This window comes from Takifugu rubripes, chromosome 19 (assembly GCF_901000725.2).
Source record: "Takifugu rubripes chromosome 19, fTakRub1.2, whole genome shotgun sequence".
NCBI lineage: Eukaryota > Metazoa > Chordata > Actinopteri > Tetraodontiformes > Tetraodontidae > Takifugu > Takifugu rubripes.
In genome coordinates, this window is record NC_042303.1 from 5347218 (window position 1) to 5363278 (window position 16061).

Sequence of the window (16061 nt, forward strand, 5' to 3'; positions counted from 1 at the left end):
ACTGAGTCACCACCACCTTCTCAAGAATTTTAGAGATAAAAGGAAGGTTTGAGGCCTATATACTTGATCATAGGATCAAAGAGGTCATTGGCAGTAGCTTTGACAGAACACTAAATGACTTTGATATAAAGCAACAAACAGCATTATATATGCCTTCTGCTACTTGTATAAATTAACTTTTGTCAGTCAGCAACTATCGAAATACAAAACACCAGACTTTTATTCAAGAGCTGAGAGGCGTGAGTAGATACCTCTGTCACATTTGCCAGCTTAAAAATAACTGAAGTCTTATTACTGAAGGGTCCATCCGAATTAATCCCCCATCCTGAATCCTGCAAATCTGAGTGCATTCCAGTCCCTACTCAAAAAGGATTTTATATCGTAAGTTGAACGGGATAGTTTGTATCATTGAATTTTATAACTGCTTTTGCACCATGTAGCAAAAATTTACAACAGCTTTACATTTTAAATTTAGAACACTAAATTTGTCAGCTGTTGAGTGATTTTTCACTCTTAATCTCAAACGTCTTTTATTTTTTTAAATTTATAAATATGTAAATATCAGCTGTGAAATCAAAGTGTAACCATGTAATTGGTGAGGGTCTCATTTGGGATGAAGTTTCTCATCAGAAACCTCACTTACACTTCCCAGCAACATCAATGCACACCGATAATGACTGAAACCAGCCATCATTTCACTCCAACTGGTGCTGCATAGGAACCAAAACCAGGGAGGCCAACTGTATCTTCGTACCTTTAGGTGTTACTGTAATAATGAAAAGGCCATCCTTGCTATTACATAGCAGACCATGCTGTGTTATGCAATCATTTAGAGTTGTGTGGTGTGGGAGGTTGAGATGACACTATTTTTCACATTATTTGCCAGAGAACGTCCCTGTTTTTATCTGTGTTCAAGCAGAAGACACTTTTGTTTGTATGTAGCTTTCGTAGCTCTTAAAAAGGGATTTTGAGTTCCATATTTCGTAAGTGGTGACTGATTAACAATTAACTAACAACAATTAGCTCTTTAGTTTAGATAGTGTTTTAAGCTCTTTTACTGTTGAGATTGTAGTTGAACTGTGGGGTAGTTGTACGCCTGAATCCTGTAATGACCAGTTATGTTTATTTCCTTTTGCAGCTTGTTTATCTTGACTGTTTTAATTTCATTTGGAAAGTTGAACTATCTGTATTAATGATCTGATTTTTCTGTGCCAATACCAGTAGAGATGCAGCTTAAAGACTGATGATTTATCAGCATTGCACCAACACAAGTGCGTGTGGAAGTTTAAGGAATCGTTTAATCAGGGAATTACTTGGAGTTGCTCTGGACTCGCTTCACCTGAGCCACCTATTTGCTAATACAATAATTAGCACAGCGTAGTGAAAGGGCAACGTTATCATCAATCCCTGTCTGTGCAATGAGTTCATCCTTCTATCTGTCTGGATATGACCACATGGCACCTTGTGTGTGACAAAGGAGAGTCCTTAGTCTCCACCCTCCTCGAGTGCTAGCTAATTATTAATGTACTAATGTGTCCTCACGGGGCTCCACCAGAGCTCCGGCATATGTGCATTTGCAGCCAGAGGCTGTGGGATGTGTCACAGTCGCAGGTGAATTGTGATACCCTTAAACTGGGCAGTTCAGGTTTCAACTCCCTTGAAAGCTGCCAGAAATTACTTGGAGTGATGCTGCCGAGGACTGAGCTGCTGTAGAGAACACATCAGGTTCAGTAAACTGCTCTCATATGTAATGACCCTTCTGAATACCTATTTTAGGAGTTCAGTTTAGCCACTTGAGTATTTGTGTTTTATACTTGAGTTTCCTTAACTGAATGAGGGTTTTCTACAATAGATGTTACTTCACAAAAGTCAAATTGTGTGCCAATGGGCCTTGATCTGATTTCTTATCTGATAAAGTGCTACGGACTCTACCGACTTGCACATTGAACTGAGTTCATAATTTTAGTCACCCAAGTAGAAAATTATTCAGGCTAGATGTCACAAACTGTAAAAGTAATAACATCGTAAAACCAAGCGTCAATGCAGGACTTCCGACATTCCAAGGAGCAGTACACAATATCTGACTGGAATCCAAAGTGAATTATTAAACAGGTGGAAGACACATAGAAAGTTTAGTTCTGTGAAAAGGATGTAATATTGTGACCTTTTGAATCAAGAGTGGCTTTCAGTACCGCAGTTGTTCAGACTGATTGTGTGACGTTAAAATTGGAGTTATCAGGATTCACCGGTAATGGTGGCTTTTTTAAAAGCAACTCTTCTCACTGATCATGTGACATAATTATGTTAGCCCTAAGCAGCATCTTCACTTGACTCCATTTGGTTATCGGTTGACATGACGTTTTGAATTATTCATGAGTGCAGTTCTATATATAAATCCGGAATCTGATGAGCAAGATATCGCTGTATCTCTAGAAATACCTGTACAGTATGTCAGTGGAGGACACATTTGTCTGTCTGCTCTTTTCTGTTGTTTCATCATGGCCATCTTGTCACAACGGTGATCAGTTTGGTCTGACAAATGCTGGAAACCCAATAGTTAGTTAATATCTGACTGAACATTTGTTCTGCAGCTATGTATTACACAACTTGTGTAATTATTAATCATTTTACAAGTGGGATGACAACAGAATTGACCTTATGGGTACAGATTCACAGTAGCTTGTGAATACCTGTGTCAAGGTCATCTCAACACTCAGTTTGATATTATATATTGTTTCTGAAGTGTCACGAACCAGATGAGAACCCAAATGCGACACAGGAGTTTGGCTGAACACCGCTTTATTGTCAGACACAGACAACAGACAGGATTCACCAGGGAGCGAGCAGAATAGAATAGTCGGGGACAGGCAAGGTCGAGATCGGGCAGAAGGCAGACAGGGTTTACCGGGGAGCAGGCAAGGTTGGAACCGGGCAGGCAGGCAAATAGGAATACGCTGGAAAGTCATTGGAACACGAATAACGATCTGGTAGGGAGCAGGTGTGCCGGATTAAGAAAGGGGCTCATTAGTGTCCAGATGCACAACAGGTGTGCGGGGCGAAGTGACTCACGGGCATGATTGTCCGCAGCTGTGACACTGAAGTGGATAATGTATGCAGTGTTTTACATTACACTTCTGAAATTAAGTAAACAGACCTGCATTTTTCTGTTTTTATTTCCTATCCTTTCCAAATTGGATCTAATCTGAAACTCTGTTCTTGGAACAGTCTGATCCAATCAGTCACAGTTCAAATGTTGACTGTCAATCACACATCATAATTCCTATAGAATATAATACAAAAAATATTGTTCAACCAAATACACAACAGGTGTAAGATTCAGTTAATCTATGTTGAATATGATTTAAAATATAATCCACAAAGTAGAAAAAACTTTAACATTGACTTGAATTTGAATTTAAGGCTTGCATTTGGACATGTGGATAGAGAAAACAAAAATATACCACGTTTAAAAGGCGTGGGAGGCATAAGCTTACCCCTTCTCCATTAAAGCTGTCTCATGCTTTAACACTGCTTCACGTCCTCACACAGGCTGTTCCACACTTTAACTGCTGAAATGCTGAATATTTTTTAAATTAGGCGAGATTACGCAGATGTTTTAAATGATGTTTGCCCCGCAGATCACAAGATTCTCTTTGCTGAAAAAGTTTGTAAATATTTTAAAGGATTTGTATAGTTCCTGTAAGCACCTTTAAGAATTAACCTAATTGCTCTTTTTTTTTACAGAATTGTCAATGGTTATGGCATTTATTTAATGTATATGTATTGTGCCAGACCTCAGCTTGGTACTTAAAATATGGTAAAACCAGTGAGGAGAGAATGGTGATGGTCCAGAAATGTTTAGCCCTACCTATGACTGAGATTCTGTAGAATATATTTTATGTCATTTAGACAAGAATGTATAAAATAATGTTTGTGTTCAACTCTGTTTTTTCACTAAGACCAGATCGCTAAAAATATCTGCAGCCCTTTTCTTTTCCACCTCAATGTCAGCACTTGATTATATCTCATTCATTGACACACATCATCCCCCTCCACACACACACACACACATACACACACACACACACACACACACACGTGAGCGCGCACATACACACACAAACACGCGGTAACACACATTGTTCTGGGCAGGAAGATCTCACTTCATAGATTTGACGTTGATTCCCCCCACTCTCCCGCTGATGCCCGATCAGTCATAACAGCTGTAGGAATAAAAGGAGGAGAGCCAAGGAGGTGAGATGAAAGGAGGTAACTGCTGGAGGAGTCCATGTGTCTTTAGCTGCAGTTTTAGCAGCTGCTAATGGAGGACTGGCGGTAAGCTTTTATAACTATGGCAGGGGGGGTCTCCCTGGGTGTAGTCATAGTCTTTGTTGCTTGAGCTACTGGTTTTTTTAAGCTGCCTGGGTTGTGCTCTTGTCTCAGAGAGATGGGGAGTCCTGATTTATTCATTTTATTGCTTTGTAGTGTTGCACTTATAAATATCTTTAACTGTGACTACAGGTTTCCCTGATTTAAGAAGATAATTCAGTGTTTGGTAGGCATTCTTTGTGTTTCAACACAGTCCAATTTATCTTCTTTTTAAACTTTACTGATGGGTCTTGATCTGAAAGCAAACCTGAGATAGCAGTGAAGTTGTGTTCTTTCTGCCTTGCAATCTTCTTTTCTGTGAACTAAGTAAATGGCTGTCCGGACAAAAGCCCCTTCTCAACATGCAGCTAATGGATTAACCAAGCGTGATAAACACCCACCTCCCAGGCTCCATACCACAACCGCTCATTACACTTGTTTCGCTTAAAAAACTGTTTGACCAGTGTGTTTTCCTTGGATTTCTGAATCTACTCTTCTCTCTACCCGCTTTCATTCCCCTTTACTCTTTATTGTTAAAGCGATGCTTCAACCATTGATTCACATTTGACCCAAATACCCATTTCTGTCTCACCCTCCCCCAACCTCCTATCAAACATTTGCATTGCTCCTTCCTTTTCTGTTGTTTAGTTTTCTCTTCTCTATTTCATTTGTTAATCTATAGCTTGTGCTTTTACTTTTTTTCCCCATGAAAACCCTTTCTGTTTATCACATTTTTGTGATTTATTAGAAGGATGCAGTGTGATTTTAAAAAGAATAAATTATGACTTTTATGACCCTGAAAAACACAAAAACCAAAAACATAGAAAGCATTATGGTGCAACTTGTGGTTCAATTTCTGAAGATCTAGTTTTCTTTCACTTTCTTTTTATTTGAAGTGTTTGTGCTAAGAATAGCTAATACACTGCTAGGCATAGCTTCATATTACTTTCACATTAGAAAAATGTTATTGTCATCTCTCCCCAAAAGACAAAATGACTAAATTGAGTCCATAACATATCTGTTAGCATTTCCTCTCATCTCCTCTTCCTTGTGTCATCATTTGGCATTGTCTCTGTTACCCTTTATGGTGTGTTTTTTGTTGTCTGCATCCATCTCATTTGCGTAAAAACTGTGCCTGTATAACCAAGCAGTTTCTATCATATATCCCATAATCAATCCGTTTTTTTTCCCCCACAAGACTCTATTGAGACGTTTTTACTTATGTTTAATGTTTCAGCTTTGAATAGATTATTTCTATTATGCACAAGAGGTATTTTATTTATGTCTTGATTATTCTATCTTTTAAGGATGTTATTGGTTTAATTTAAATCATTTGAAATTAGAGGTATCTCTTAAAGTAAAAGAACCATAATTTATGACAAACAGTAGATGATATTAATGCTAATCTTTGTTGATAGAACAATAATATAAATAATGCTAAGAGTGTACTGATTGATCTTTGTTGATTTTTTAAATTAACATAATTTCAGCTAATTTGCGTGATTATCAGCTCCAGTTCTGTTTGATTGAAGACTTTTGCACTCTTCTTTTTTCACAGTGGGTAAGGAACATTACTTTCCTGTTGAGCACCACAGCCAAGAAAGAGACCATAGTGACATGTCTGGTATCATGTCTGGAATTTTTGATGAAACCGGGAGCCAGGAGGAAACTTCAAACAGTTTCTGGGAGGTAAGATAAAACCGAAATTTTATGGCTATAATTTCTGTCCCTTGAAGGAGAGGAACGAGGTACAACTCATTGGTATGGGATATCACGCCCTCACATGGCCTGCTGAAGAAACCTCTATTCACGCCTTTTAAGGCAAATGACCTGTGGTGACGTATGTGAGGTCTGCCCTCACATATAAATTCCCACTGCCACGTTCATTTCTCAGTTCAATAGCCACTCTTCACCGAGCCTGGCTGCACAGTGGGGCAACCTAGTGTTGTACCTCATTCCTCTCCTTCAGGGAACAGAATTTATAACCATAACATTTCGTTCCCTTTCAGTCGATTGACTCGGTAAAACACATTTGTATGAGACATGTATACATGCCCCACAGAGCAGCTACCAAACAAGAGACAAAACCTCAACACGCTAGTGTATCGTTGACCCAGCAGAGAGGACAGAGTGAGCCATCGAAGGGGTTGTCACGTCCAAACGATAAAACCGTACAAAAGTGTGCAGTGATGACCTGGCCGCAGAGCAGATGTCACTCAAAGTTACTCCTTTAAACAAAGCCCATGTGGTCGCCATGCCTCTGGTTGAATGAGCTCTCACACCCAGAGGCAAAGGAAGACCCATGCTGTTATACGCCAGGGAGATAGCCTCCACAATCCAGCGGGAAAGCCTCTGTTTAGACAGTGCTTTGCCCTTAGCCGGATGAGCATAACAAACAAACAATTGGTCACATAAACGCCCACCTTGGGTGCAGTCCATATATGTGCATAATGTACGCACAGGGCATAAGGAGTGCAACCTCCTCTGCTCCTCAGAAGCAAATGCAGAGAAACTCAAAGGTTCAAATGCCATAGAATTAATAGACGAGATAATGTTAGGTAGATAAGCTGCACTGGGATGCAATGTAACCTTATAACCATCCAGAGTGAACTGGGTTCATGAGGGATGAACCGACAAAGCATGAAGATCACCCACTCACTTCGCCGAAGTCAGAGCGAGAAGAAGTGCAGTCTTAAGAGAAAGAAACGTCATATCAAAGGACTCAACAGGCTCAAAAGGGGAATCACAAAGAGCCTCTAGCACCAACGGCAAATTCCATGAGGGAACGCTGGGCTTAATTACAGGTCTTAACCTGCGGACTCCCTTTAAGAATTGCATGGCCAGAGGGTGAGCACCTGGTGTGACCCCATTAAACCCGGCATGACAGGCAGAAATTGCTGCCAAATAAACCTTAATTGTAGAAAAGGAAAGACCCTTATCCAATAGTTCTTGAAGGAATGTTAACACATTCACAATGGAACACTGAGATGAGAGAATATTTTGGTCCTGGCACCACTTCTCAAATGCCTGCCATTTGGAGGCATAAAGGCCTCTAGTAGATGATGCCCTTGCACTCTCAATTGTTGCCATCACATTAGGGGGTAAACCAGTAGCTAACAAGTTGGACCTTTCAACAGGTAGGCATGCAGCCGCCACAGTTCCGGTTGTGGATAAAGAATCGCCCCCCCTGTCTGGGAAAGGAGGTCCCTGTGGAGAGGAAGTTGCCAGGGTCTGGATGCCAGTAAACTGATTATCTCCGCATACCATGATTTTGCCGGCCAGCAAGGGGTCACCAGGATCAGGCAGCCCCCTGCTGGCGTACTCTCTCCAGCACCGGCAAAATAATTTCTACTGGGGGGAAAGGCATTACAGCAGAGTGAGGGGGCATAGGTGTGCTGAGGTCCATCATTGAAAAGAACAGGTGGGAGGTGGGTGTTTGTCCTGGAGGCAAACAGATCCACCTCTGCCCTGCCAAAAGGGCTCCAAATCTGTGCCACCACAGATGGGTGGAGCCTCCATTCTCTCACTAGAGGACTGCCTCTGGAGAGAAGGTCCCAGGTTCAAGTGACCCGGAACATGCGTAGCTCTGAGACGCTGGAACCGAGCATTGCACCACAGCAACAGAGAGTGAGACAGGTTCAAGAGGGGAAGAGAACGAGTCCCTCCCTGTCTGTTTATGCAAGAAAACACTGTCATATTGTCTGTCCTGATCAGAACATGATAGCCTGTAAGAACAGGATGGAAATATTTCAGAGCCAAAAAGGTTGCCAACAGTTCCAAATAGTTGATGTGATGCCTGCATTGCACCGCAGTCCACAACCCTCTCACTGCTGCTCCGTCGCATAGTGCCCCCCACCCCACCCACTTGGTGGACACCACTTCGCGAAAAGACACTCTCCCTATGGGAGATCCTAGGCGTAACAGACCGGGATCCCTCCACGGGAGGAGAGTCATCATGCAAGACGGGATTATCACCAGTTTCATTTGGAGGTGACGTGGAACACAAATCCGGTGAGATAGCGTCCAGCGATGAAATGCTCACATCTTTAACAGCCCGAGTGGTACCACTGCGATCACTGATGCCATCATGCCTGTCAGCTGTAAAACCATTCGGAAATGCAGTCTGCGTCCCAACTGAAATTGAGAGATAGCGGTGAAACACCGCCACCCTGTGCTCCGACAGATGTGCCCGACCTGAGAGGGAGCATATTTCCAACCCGAGGAAGGAAAACTGTTGACTGGGGATCATCAAACCTTTCTGAAGATTTACTGAAAACCCCAGTGCTCGGATGTGCGTCAGTGTTTTTTACAGCTGCACATCCGCCTGCTCCTCGGAGCTCGCAACTAAAGCCCAATCGATCAGATAGGCTAATATGCAAACACCTTGTTTGTCGAAGTGGAGCCAACGCTGCCTCAACACATTTGGTGAAGGTGCAGGGAGCAAGCGATAGACCGAACGACAGAACAAAGTATTCGTAGGCTGTGCCTTCGAATGCGAACCTCAGAAACTGCCTGTGGTATGAGTGTATCACTATGTGAAAGTAAGCGTCTGTGAGATTGAACGTTGTGAACCAATCTCCTGGGCTTATAGCGTTCAGCAGCTGTCTTAGTGTTAGCATCTTGAATCTTTAAGTGTGTAGGAATCTGTTTAGCACTCGAAGATCGAGAATAGGACGGAGTCCTCCACCTTTCTTCAGAACAACGAAATAGCGGCTGTACCAGCCTTTGTTTGTGTCCGAAACTGGAACAACTCGTATCGCTCCTTTGTTCAACAAGTTGTTCATTCCTTCCCTCAATATTGTTGCCGTCTCGTTCCCCACAACTCTATATACAACACTGTGGAAAAGAGGGGGCTGAACTTTGAACTGTAAATGGTAGCCTGTGGCAATGGTCCTCTCTACACAAGGTGAGACTGCGCATGCGCACCACCGAAGGAGGTGAATGGCCAGCTGACTGACCTGCAGAACTGTAGGCGAGGGACTGTTGCCCCCTGGTGTGCCGGTGGGAAACGGCATTACCAGTCCACCCTCATGTTCATGATTCATTTTTTTGGGACGATAATTGAACCTGTATTGAACTTAATTGCACATTTGGAACATTCACACAGTGAAAAATGGGCACCTTTATTGGGGCATTTGTGTGATCTGAAACGCTGTGCTTTGGAGACTGTATGAGGAAAACGGAGTGCCTCTTGGGACTTGTTGTCCGAACAAAATGAAGGCGCGGCCTTTTCAGCGGAAACAGACGAGGGGCAGCAGTGTCTCCCTGTTGCATAAGTCAAGGAGTCAATCCTAAATCAGGATGACTGAGGCTTTTTCCGTCCAGGTGCTGAGCCTTTATGGAGGTTACGTGGTGGGCCCTTGTTCCAAGCCGAGTGGCGCGGGTTTCCACCAGACAAACTCTTTGTTGACTGAGGCTCCAACCCCACAGCTGGTGTTGATCTTTTAGGAGGATGCGGTAGTGCAGCTCTGCGGAGGTTAGCAGGCTGTTTAGGTTTGGTATCGTGGCTGGGAATTATGTTGCTTAGAACTTCAGCGTGCTTCTTCCTCAGGTGCTGTTGGATGTCAGATGATGTCATCTGACTGGCTGCCCTGTATATCAATCAAGTGACGGGATGGATGATAGGCTAACATCTATTTTTTTTTATTGTCATGTGATCTACCAATTGACAATCGACTGGTAGATCACCCGTGATCTAGATTATCAGTATAATCAGATAATTGTTTCTTTTACCACTGGGACAGCAATTCAGCTAGCTTGGTTCCTGACAACCGATCACAATAGGGGACCTTTATTATAGATGAGGAAAAAGTATCTCTCCTATCACACCTAAATCAGCATCACTATATGACCAAGGGTAACTACTATTCCAATAATCACCAATTCTTTTTTTTCAGATCGGCAATTACAAACATACAGTGAAAAGGATTGACGATGGTCATCGGCTCTGCAATGACCTGATGAGCTGCATCCAGGAACGGGCCAAAATTGAAAAATCCTACTCACAGCAGCTATCTGAATGGTCCAAACGATGGAGACAGTTGATAGACAAAGGTAATGATGTTAGGCCTTCACATAAAGCCATTTATCATCAACATATTTTGTATATTTCATTGTCGCACCAGGGCCTCAGTATGGTACTGTCGAGCGAGCATGGCTGGCACTAATGACAGAGGCCGAAAAGGTGAGTGAGCTCCACCAGGATGTAAAAAACTGCCTGATGAATGAGGACTTTGAAAAAGTGAAGAACTGGCAAAAAGAGACATATCACAAACAAATGATGGGAGGATTCAAAGAAACCAGAGAGGCAGACGAGGGCTTCAAGAAAGCCCAAAAACCCTGGGCTAAAAAGCTGAAAGAGGTAAGAGAGGGTGCCTTTATGCCCTATACTGATAATTAGGCCAAGTACCACACAGCAGATATGTTGTACTAAATGGTACTCTTTCTATAGCTCGAAGCTGCCAAGAAGTCCTACCACATGGCCTGCAAGGATGAGAAGGTGGCATCTGTCAGAGAAGCCAACAGTAAGGAAGAAGCCTCTGTGACGGCTGACCAGCAGAAAAGACTCAACGACAAATTAGACAAATGCAAACAGGAGAGTGAGAAGGTAAGAATGCTATTTCCTGCCCAACATGACAAGATGTAGAGCTAACTCTTCAGGATTGAACGTGCTTGTGAGTCATCAGACATGCTAGTGTAGCACTGCTAACTGTTAGCTGATTATAAAATATTATCTTACAACTTAGGCCAAAGAAAAGTATGTGAAGGTCCTGGACGAGCTGAACAAGTGCACTCAACCCTACAATGAGAACATGGAGCAGGTGTTCGACCAGTGCCAGCAGTTTGAAGAGAAGAGGCTGCATTTCTTTAGGGAGGTGCTGTTGGATGTGAAACACCACCTCAATCTAACAGAGGATCAAAGGTTTCAGGAACACTTAGAAGAACAAGACTCATCAGGCAGTTTAATGCACCGACATTAACAGCTTATTGTTTTCTCACAGTTTGACAAATGTCTACAGAGAGCTCGAATCTACAGTCACATCAGCCAGCCCACAGGAAGATTTGAAGTGGTTCTTCAACATCCACGGCCCTGGCATGCACATGAACTGGCCACACTTTGAGGTAGAAAAATTACATAGCTTGATCACTCCAGACTCAATAAATGCAGAAAATAGATTTTCATCTGCTCTCTAACTAAGCTTTGACAAAAACTGTATGTTGTGTGTTATGGGTGTGTGTTTCTGCTAATCTGGATTAAGTTCTTGTGATCTGAGTAAAAAAAAAAGGTTCTGCAGTCAAAAGTTTTATTAATATGCTTATGTTTATAATATTTCCCGTTTAGTCAGCTCAGCATTTTGCAGAGTGAATGCGCTCCACATTATTAACCAAACAGTCCTCTATGAAGAGTTGTACAAAACATAACATATTTTATTTCAGGAATATAACCCCGACCTCACTCACAGCATCTCAAAGAAAGAAAGGTCAAAGAAGGGCAGTGATGGAGTCATGCTTACTAACGTGATGTCAGCAGTTGGTCACTGTCCAAGTGGAGACCAAAAAAGGTGAAGCTGAACACTGATGAATTTAAACGTACGGCGCACAGCTTTTTGTGTTTGTGTCGATTGCAAACTGTTGTGATTGTTATTTTTCATTAATTCTATTCAAATATATATATGGTAATTACAATTGTTGTATTTCTTTGAGATGATATTGTTGTACAATAAGGAGTGGCAATAGGAGAAATAGTTATTCACATTGGCAATGACGCTCTCAGCACATGAAACATTTCTTCTGCGCAAAACGCATTTTGCAGCATCAGCAGTTATGAGCAGAACCAGACATACACAGCCTATGCACACGAAGACACGAATGGAGGTTTTAACCCCTTCAATGAAGACGTGCACAGAGGCGTGAGAGTCAGGGCACTCTACCACTATGAAGGCCAGGAGCAGGATGAACTCAGCTTCAGAGCAGGTGAGAGGGAGACCTGAATTCTTCTTAGAAACCAAACACACAGACCAAGCTTGCCACTCACCCAATGTTTCCGTGACTGTCATGAGCGTGTATTGAAATCAAAAGTCATCTGTGCTACGCTAACCTTGCTAAGATAGCTGAGCTAAACTTACCTACCTGTCTATTAAGAACATCTCAACTGCATCAGCCTGGAAGCCTTTCTGCAGGCTTGGTTTTTACCACATTTGATTGGATTCTCCAACGTAAATGCTGGTCTTTGTTCATTCCTTCTGAATTTCTCATCTCCTTGTCATCTAGTCACATTAGGGTTTTTTTCTTGTGTCCATACTGTGGCCATTTTCCAGAATATATCTCTTGAGTTGTTAGAAAATTTTGATACTATCCTGCTTTCTAGTCTGATACTAAACAACAATATCTGCAGGTACATTAACCCCCACTGCCCCAACCATCTCACATGATTGTCTGTATGTGGTTTGCTTTGTGTTGACTGTGCCGCTAGATGCCTTCTGATGTTTACGACCCCTGTGATTTCTGAGACTAACAATTAACAATTAATAATCAAATAACAATTTGAGATAAAAATGAAACAGCACTGCAACCATGCAGGATTGGATAGTTCACGTTTACGGAATCATTTAATTTTTCTCCAAAGCTAATTGTCAGCATGTTCCATGAATATTAGTGCACTAGTGATTTGTGGATCTGTCTACATTCTACTATTTTCTTTGTAAATTTGGGTCTGACTAAATGAGGAGGGAATTTGGAGGATGCAAGAATGAATTGAACTGCACATAAGGCATAAAATTAGGACAAAGAAGAAATTCAATATTGTATTTAAAGTTCTTTAATGTTTTTATTGACATCGACCCTCTAGTATACTGATTTGTGTTTGTGTTTTTCCTTTGACCTGTAAAGGAGATGAGCTGACCAAGCTGGAGGATGAGGATGAACAGGGCTGGTGTAAAGGTCGTCTAGACAATGGTAAGCTAGGTCTTTACCCAGCCAATTACGTGGAGCTGATCTAAACTTTCCAGCTTGTCTCATCGGACTGAACAACGCAGCGACAATAACATCTTGAGATAAAAATGCAAATCTTCCCCTTCCTTCTGCCGGGACAATCTTTCATCATCACTCATCTGGGAGATGAGGGAATTCAACAGATCATCTTCAGATACTCTGGCTTATATCAATATTATGATGTTCTGAAAAGTTATGCATGGCGACTGAGCTATGTATTTAAAGTTTCATGTACAATTGAATCTTTTTTAAAACATTTTTCCTCAAATACATTGTTTTCCATCCATCCATCCATCCATCCATCCATCCATCATCCATCCATCCATCCATCCATCCATCCATCCATCCATCCATCCATCCATCCATCCATCCATCCATCCATCCATCCATCCATCCATCTTCTACCGCTCTTCCCTCTTGGGCTTGTGGACAGTACATTTTTAGTGAAATACATGTTTAGTAAATAGAATTATTTTAAGAAAGGTGCTTTTTAGATTGATTCTTTACATAAATACCGCTCTGTTTTTACAGGAAATAAGTTCATTCGGGAGTTACCCTACATTCATGCACTTTACAACATGTATGTAGTCGTAGCTTCTGGTGTTTTATATGGGTTTAGCAGGTGTATTAAAAAAGAACTGAAATTTAAACAGTTCCTTAGCATTTATTTGCAAAATTGCAAAACTATATTTCTTTAAGTGTAAAATTTGTGTATTTTTTCAAGTGAAAGATGCCCCCCCACACACACACATATAAAGCAGATGGCTTAGTAAAGCTAAAGAACTAGAACCCACAGCACGGCTCAAGTTTGCTAATGTTTTTCAAGCGAGATGTAACATACTGATAATATTTTGTTTGTATCCTATGTAATGTAATGAGCGATGTAACATATCAGTACTGTTCAAATTTGCTAATATGTTACATCTCTCTGGAAAAGGATGTGCTAAACTAACCAAGTGCTGGTGGCAATCTGATATTTAGTTCAGAGAAGCAGTTGAGATGGAAATCTTTTGTATCCAACAGGTGTGTTGCGCTAGCTTCCTTGTTTTTATTTAATTGAAAACCTAATATATACAGTAAAACTGTACAGTAAAACTGTATATATTAGAAAAAACCCTAGAAAAAAACTAGAAAAAGCCTTGCCAGATAACTATTTCATTTTAGCTATGATCAGATGCCCCCCCCCCTTTTTTCTGTATTCATGTGCATGGTGATCAAAGTGATCACAAGGGATCCAAATTCATTTCAGCCATATTGATATATTATTGGTGAACGTATACTGTAGTAGCAGGGCCATTTCACAGATTTGTCAGCACAAAAACGTATCTATTGAGCTTGAATGCACAGAGATAGTGGGAGCGCCTGTGGCAGCGCTGCGCATGATACAGAGGTCTTTTATTCATGGTTACCATGCGCATTGGTGAAATTGGACACCCTGATTACTGTTGTCCTGCACAGATAGAGAAAGCCGCAACAAATGCTGCATAATTAAGCAGGCAGGATATTTGCCTCTGAAATATTGATGAGAGTGCTACATTTTCAGCTGGAGCAAAGAAGTTCAGTTTTTAGGCAGAGTAATTTTCTTCCATATTTCTACAAACCAATGTTGCATTTTCTGAAAGTAATATTTCATTTAAAATCCAAGAATCATACTGAAATCAACAAAGAATTGATACAGAATATCTTAGGCCTGACATGCATGTCATCTAAAGATGATATCAAGGAAATCCCACTAATGCCCAGGTATCAAAATAAGTAAAAATAAAGTATCATCAGAAGGGTAATAAAACAGTAAACAAATCCATAAGTCCAAAGATATTTTCATTGTAAGAAATGCCATAAAAGCCAAAAGGTACTAGATAGATAATCATTTTAAAACAATGTATCTTCTGGCCCATCAGTGCAAATAATTTAAATGAGACCACGACTGTCTGCATAGTAAAGTGAGGGTATGGAAGTTCTTTTTTCCCTTCTTATAATCCTTATCATATTTATATAGAAAGATGTACCGGTAGTCTAAATGAGGTGCACTTAAACCTTGTAACAGATTTGGCCACAAGAGAGCAGCACAAGCCCCCGCTCAGCTCACTATTTTCTTAGCAAGTACTGCAGGATCAATTCTCTCAAATCTCAAATCTCAATTAACCTCAATTAACCACACATTCCCTTAGGATTATGAGGACCAGTTGCTCACTTCTCAATAATGTTCTCAGTTTGCTAGTAGAATGTATATTGTGGTACTAGCAAATGCAAGAACACACATGCACCTCAAATGAATTGAATACTGGACCCTGGACAAGAGGCCTTTTAGTTAACATGAGACATGAGTTTCATTGTAAATCTTCGGTTTTCCTTCAGGGTTTTGTGTGAATTAAAATCAGACATTAAGGAGGACACTTGAGAATGATTAAGCAGTAAGCTTCTGTGTTCTAAATGAAATATGACAAATGACAGATCAATTGCATGTAGCACAGGCAATTTGTGCATCATTATATTACAAACTACAATGTTGCAGTACTGAAAAATTTATATCTGCATGTTTGGAATTTCTGAATCAAATCCTGCCAAAACTGAATAGAATACAGAGAAAAGAAATAAAAAGATGAGCTCAACCATCCCATCTGTAGCACATGTCTATAGAAGCATAAATTAGTCTACTTATATACTTATCAGTGTTTGGGTTGCGGTATCTAGCACTGTTG

At 41.1% G+C, this 16061-nt stretch overlaps 1 protein-coding gene across 4 annotated transcripts; it reads left to right on the forward strand.

The window, feature by feature from the left end:
• Window positions 1-1533: 1533 nt before the first annotated feature.
• pacsin1b (protein kinase C and casein kinase substrate in neurons 1b) lies at window positions 1534-14003 on the forward strand. 4 transcript variants are annotated; one of them, XM_029826952.1, is made up of 10 exons: window positions 1534-1725; window positions 5927-6057; window positions 10266-10422; window positions 10494-10729; window positions 10820-10975; window positions 11115-11290; window positions 11370-11490; window positions 11806-11930; window positions 12182-12342; window positions 13258-14003. In XM_029826952.1, exons 2-10 carry the CDS (start codon window positions 5986-5988, stop codon window positions 13365-13367), a joined length of 1314 nt encoding a protein of 437 aa, XP_029682812.1. In that variant the 5' UTR covers window positions 1534-1725; window positions 5927-5985; the 3' UTR covers window positions 13368-14003. The 4 variants fall into 4 exon arrangements, with proteins under 4 accessions (XP_029682812.1, XP_029682813.1, XP_029682815.1 ...); XM_029826953.1 differs by lacking the exon at window positions 1534-1725 and adding an exon at window positions 4124-4254; XM_011617223.2 differs by lacking the exon at window positions 1534-1725 and adding an exon at window positions 4130-4335.
• The last annotated feature ends 2058 nt before the right edge of the window (window positions 14004-16061 follow it).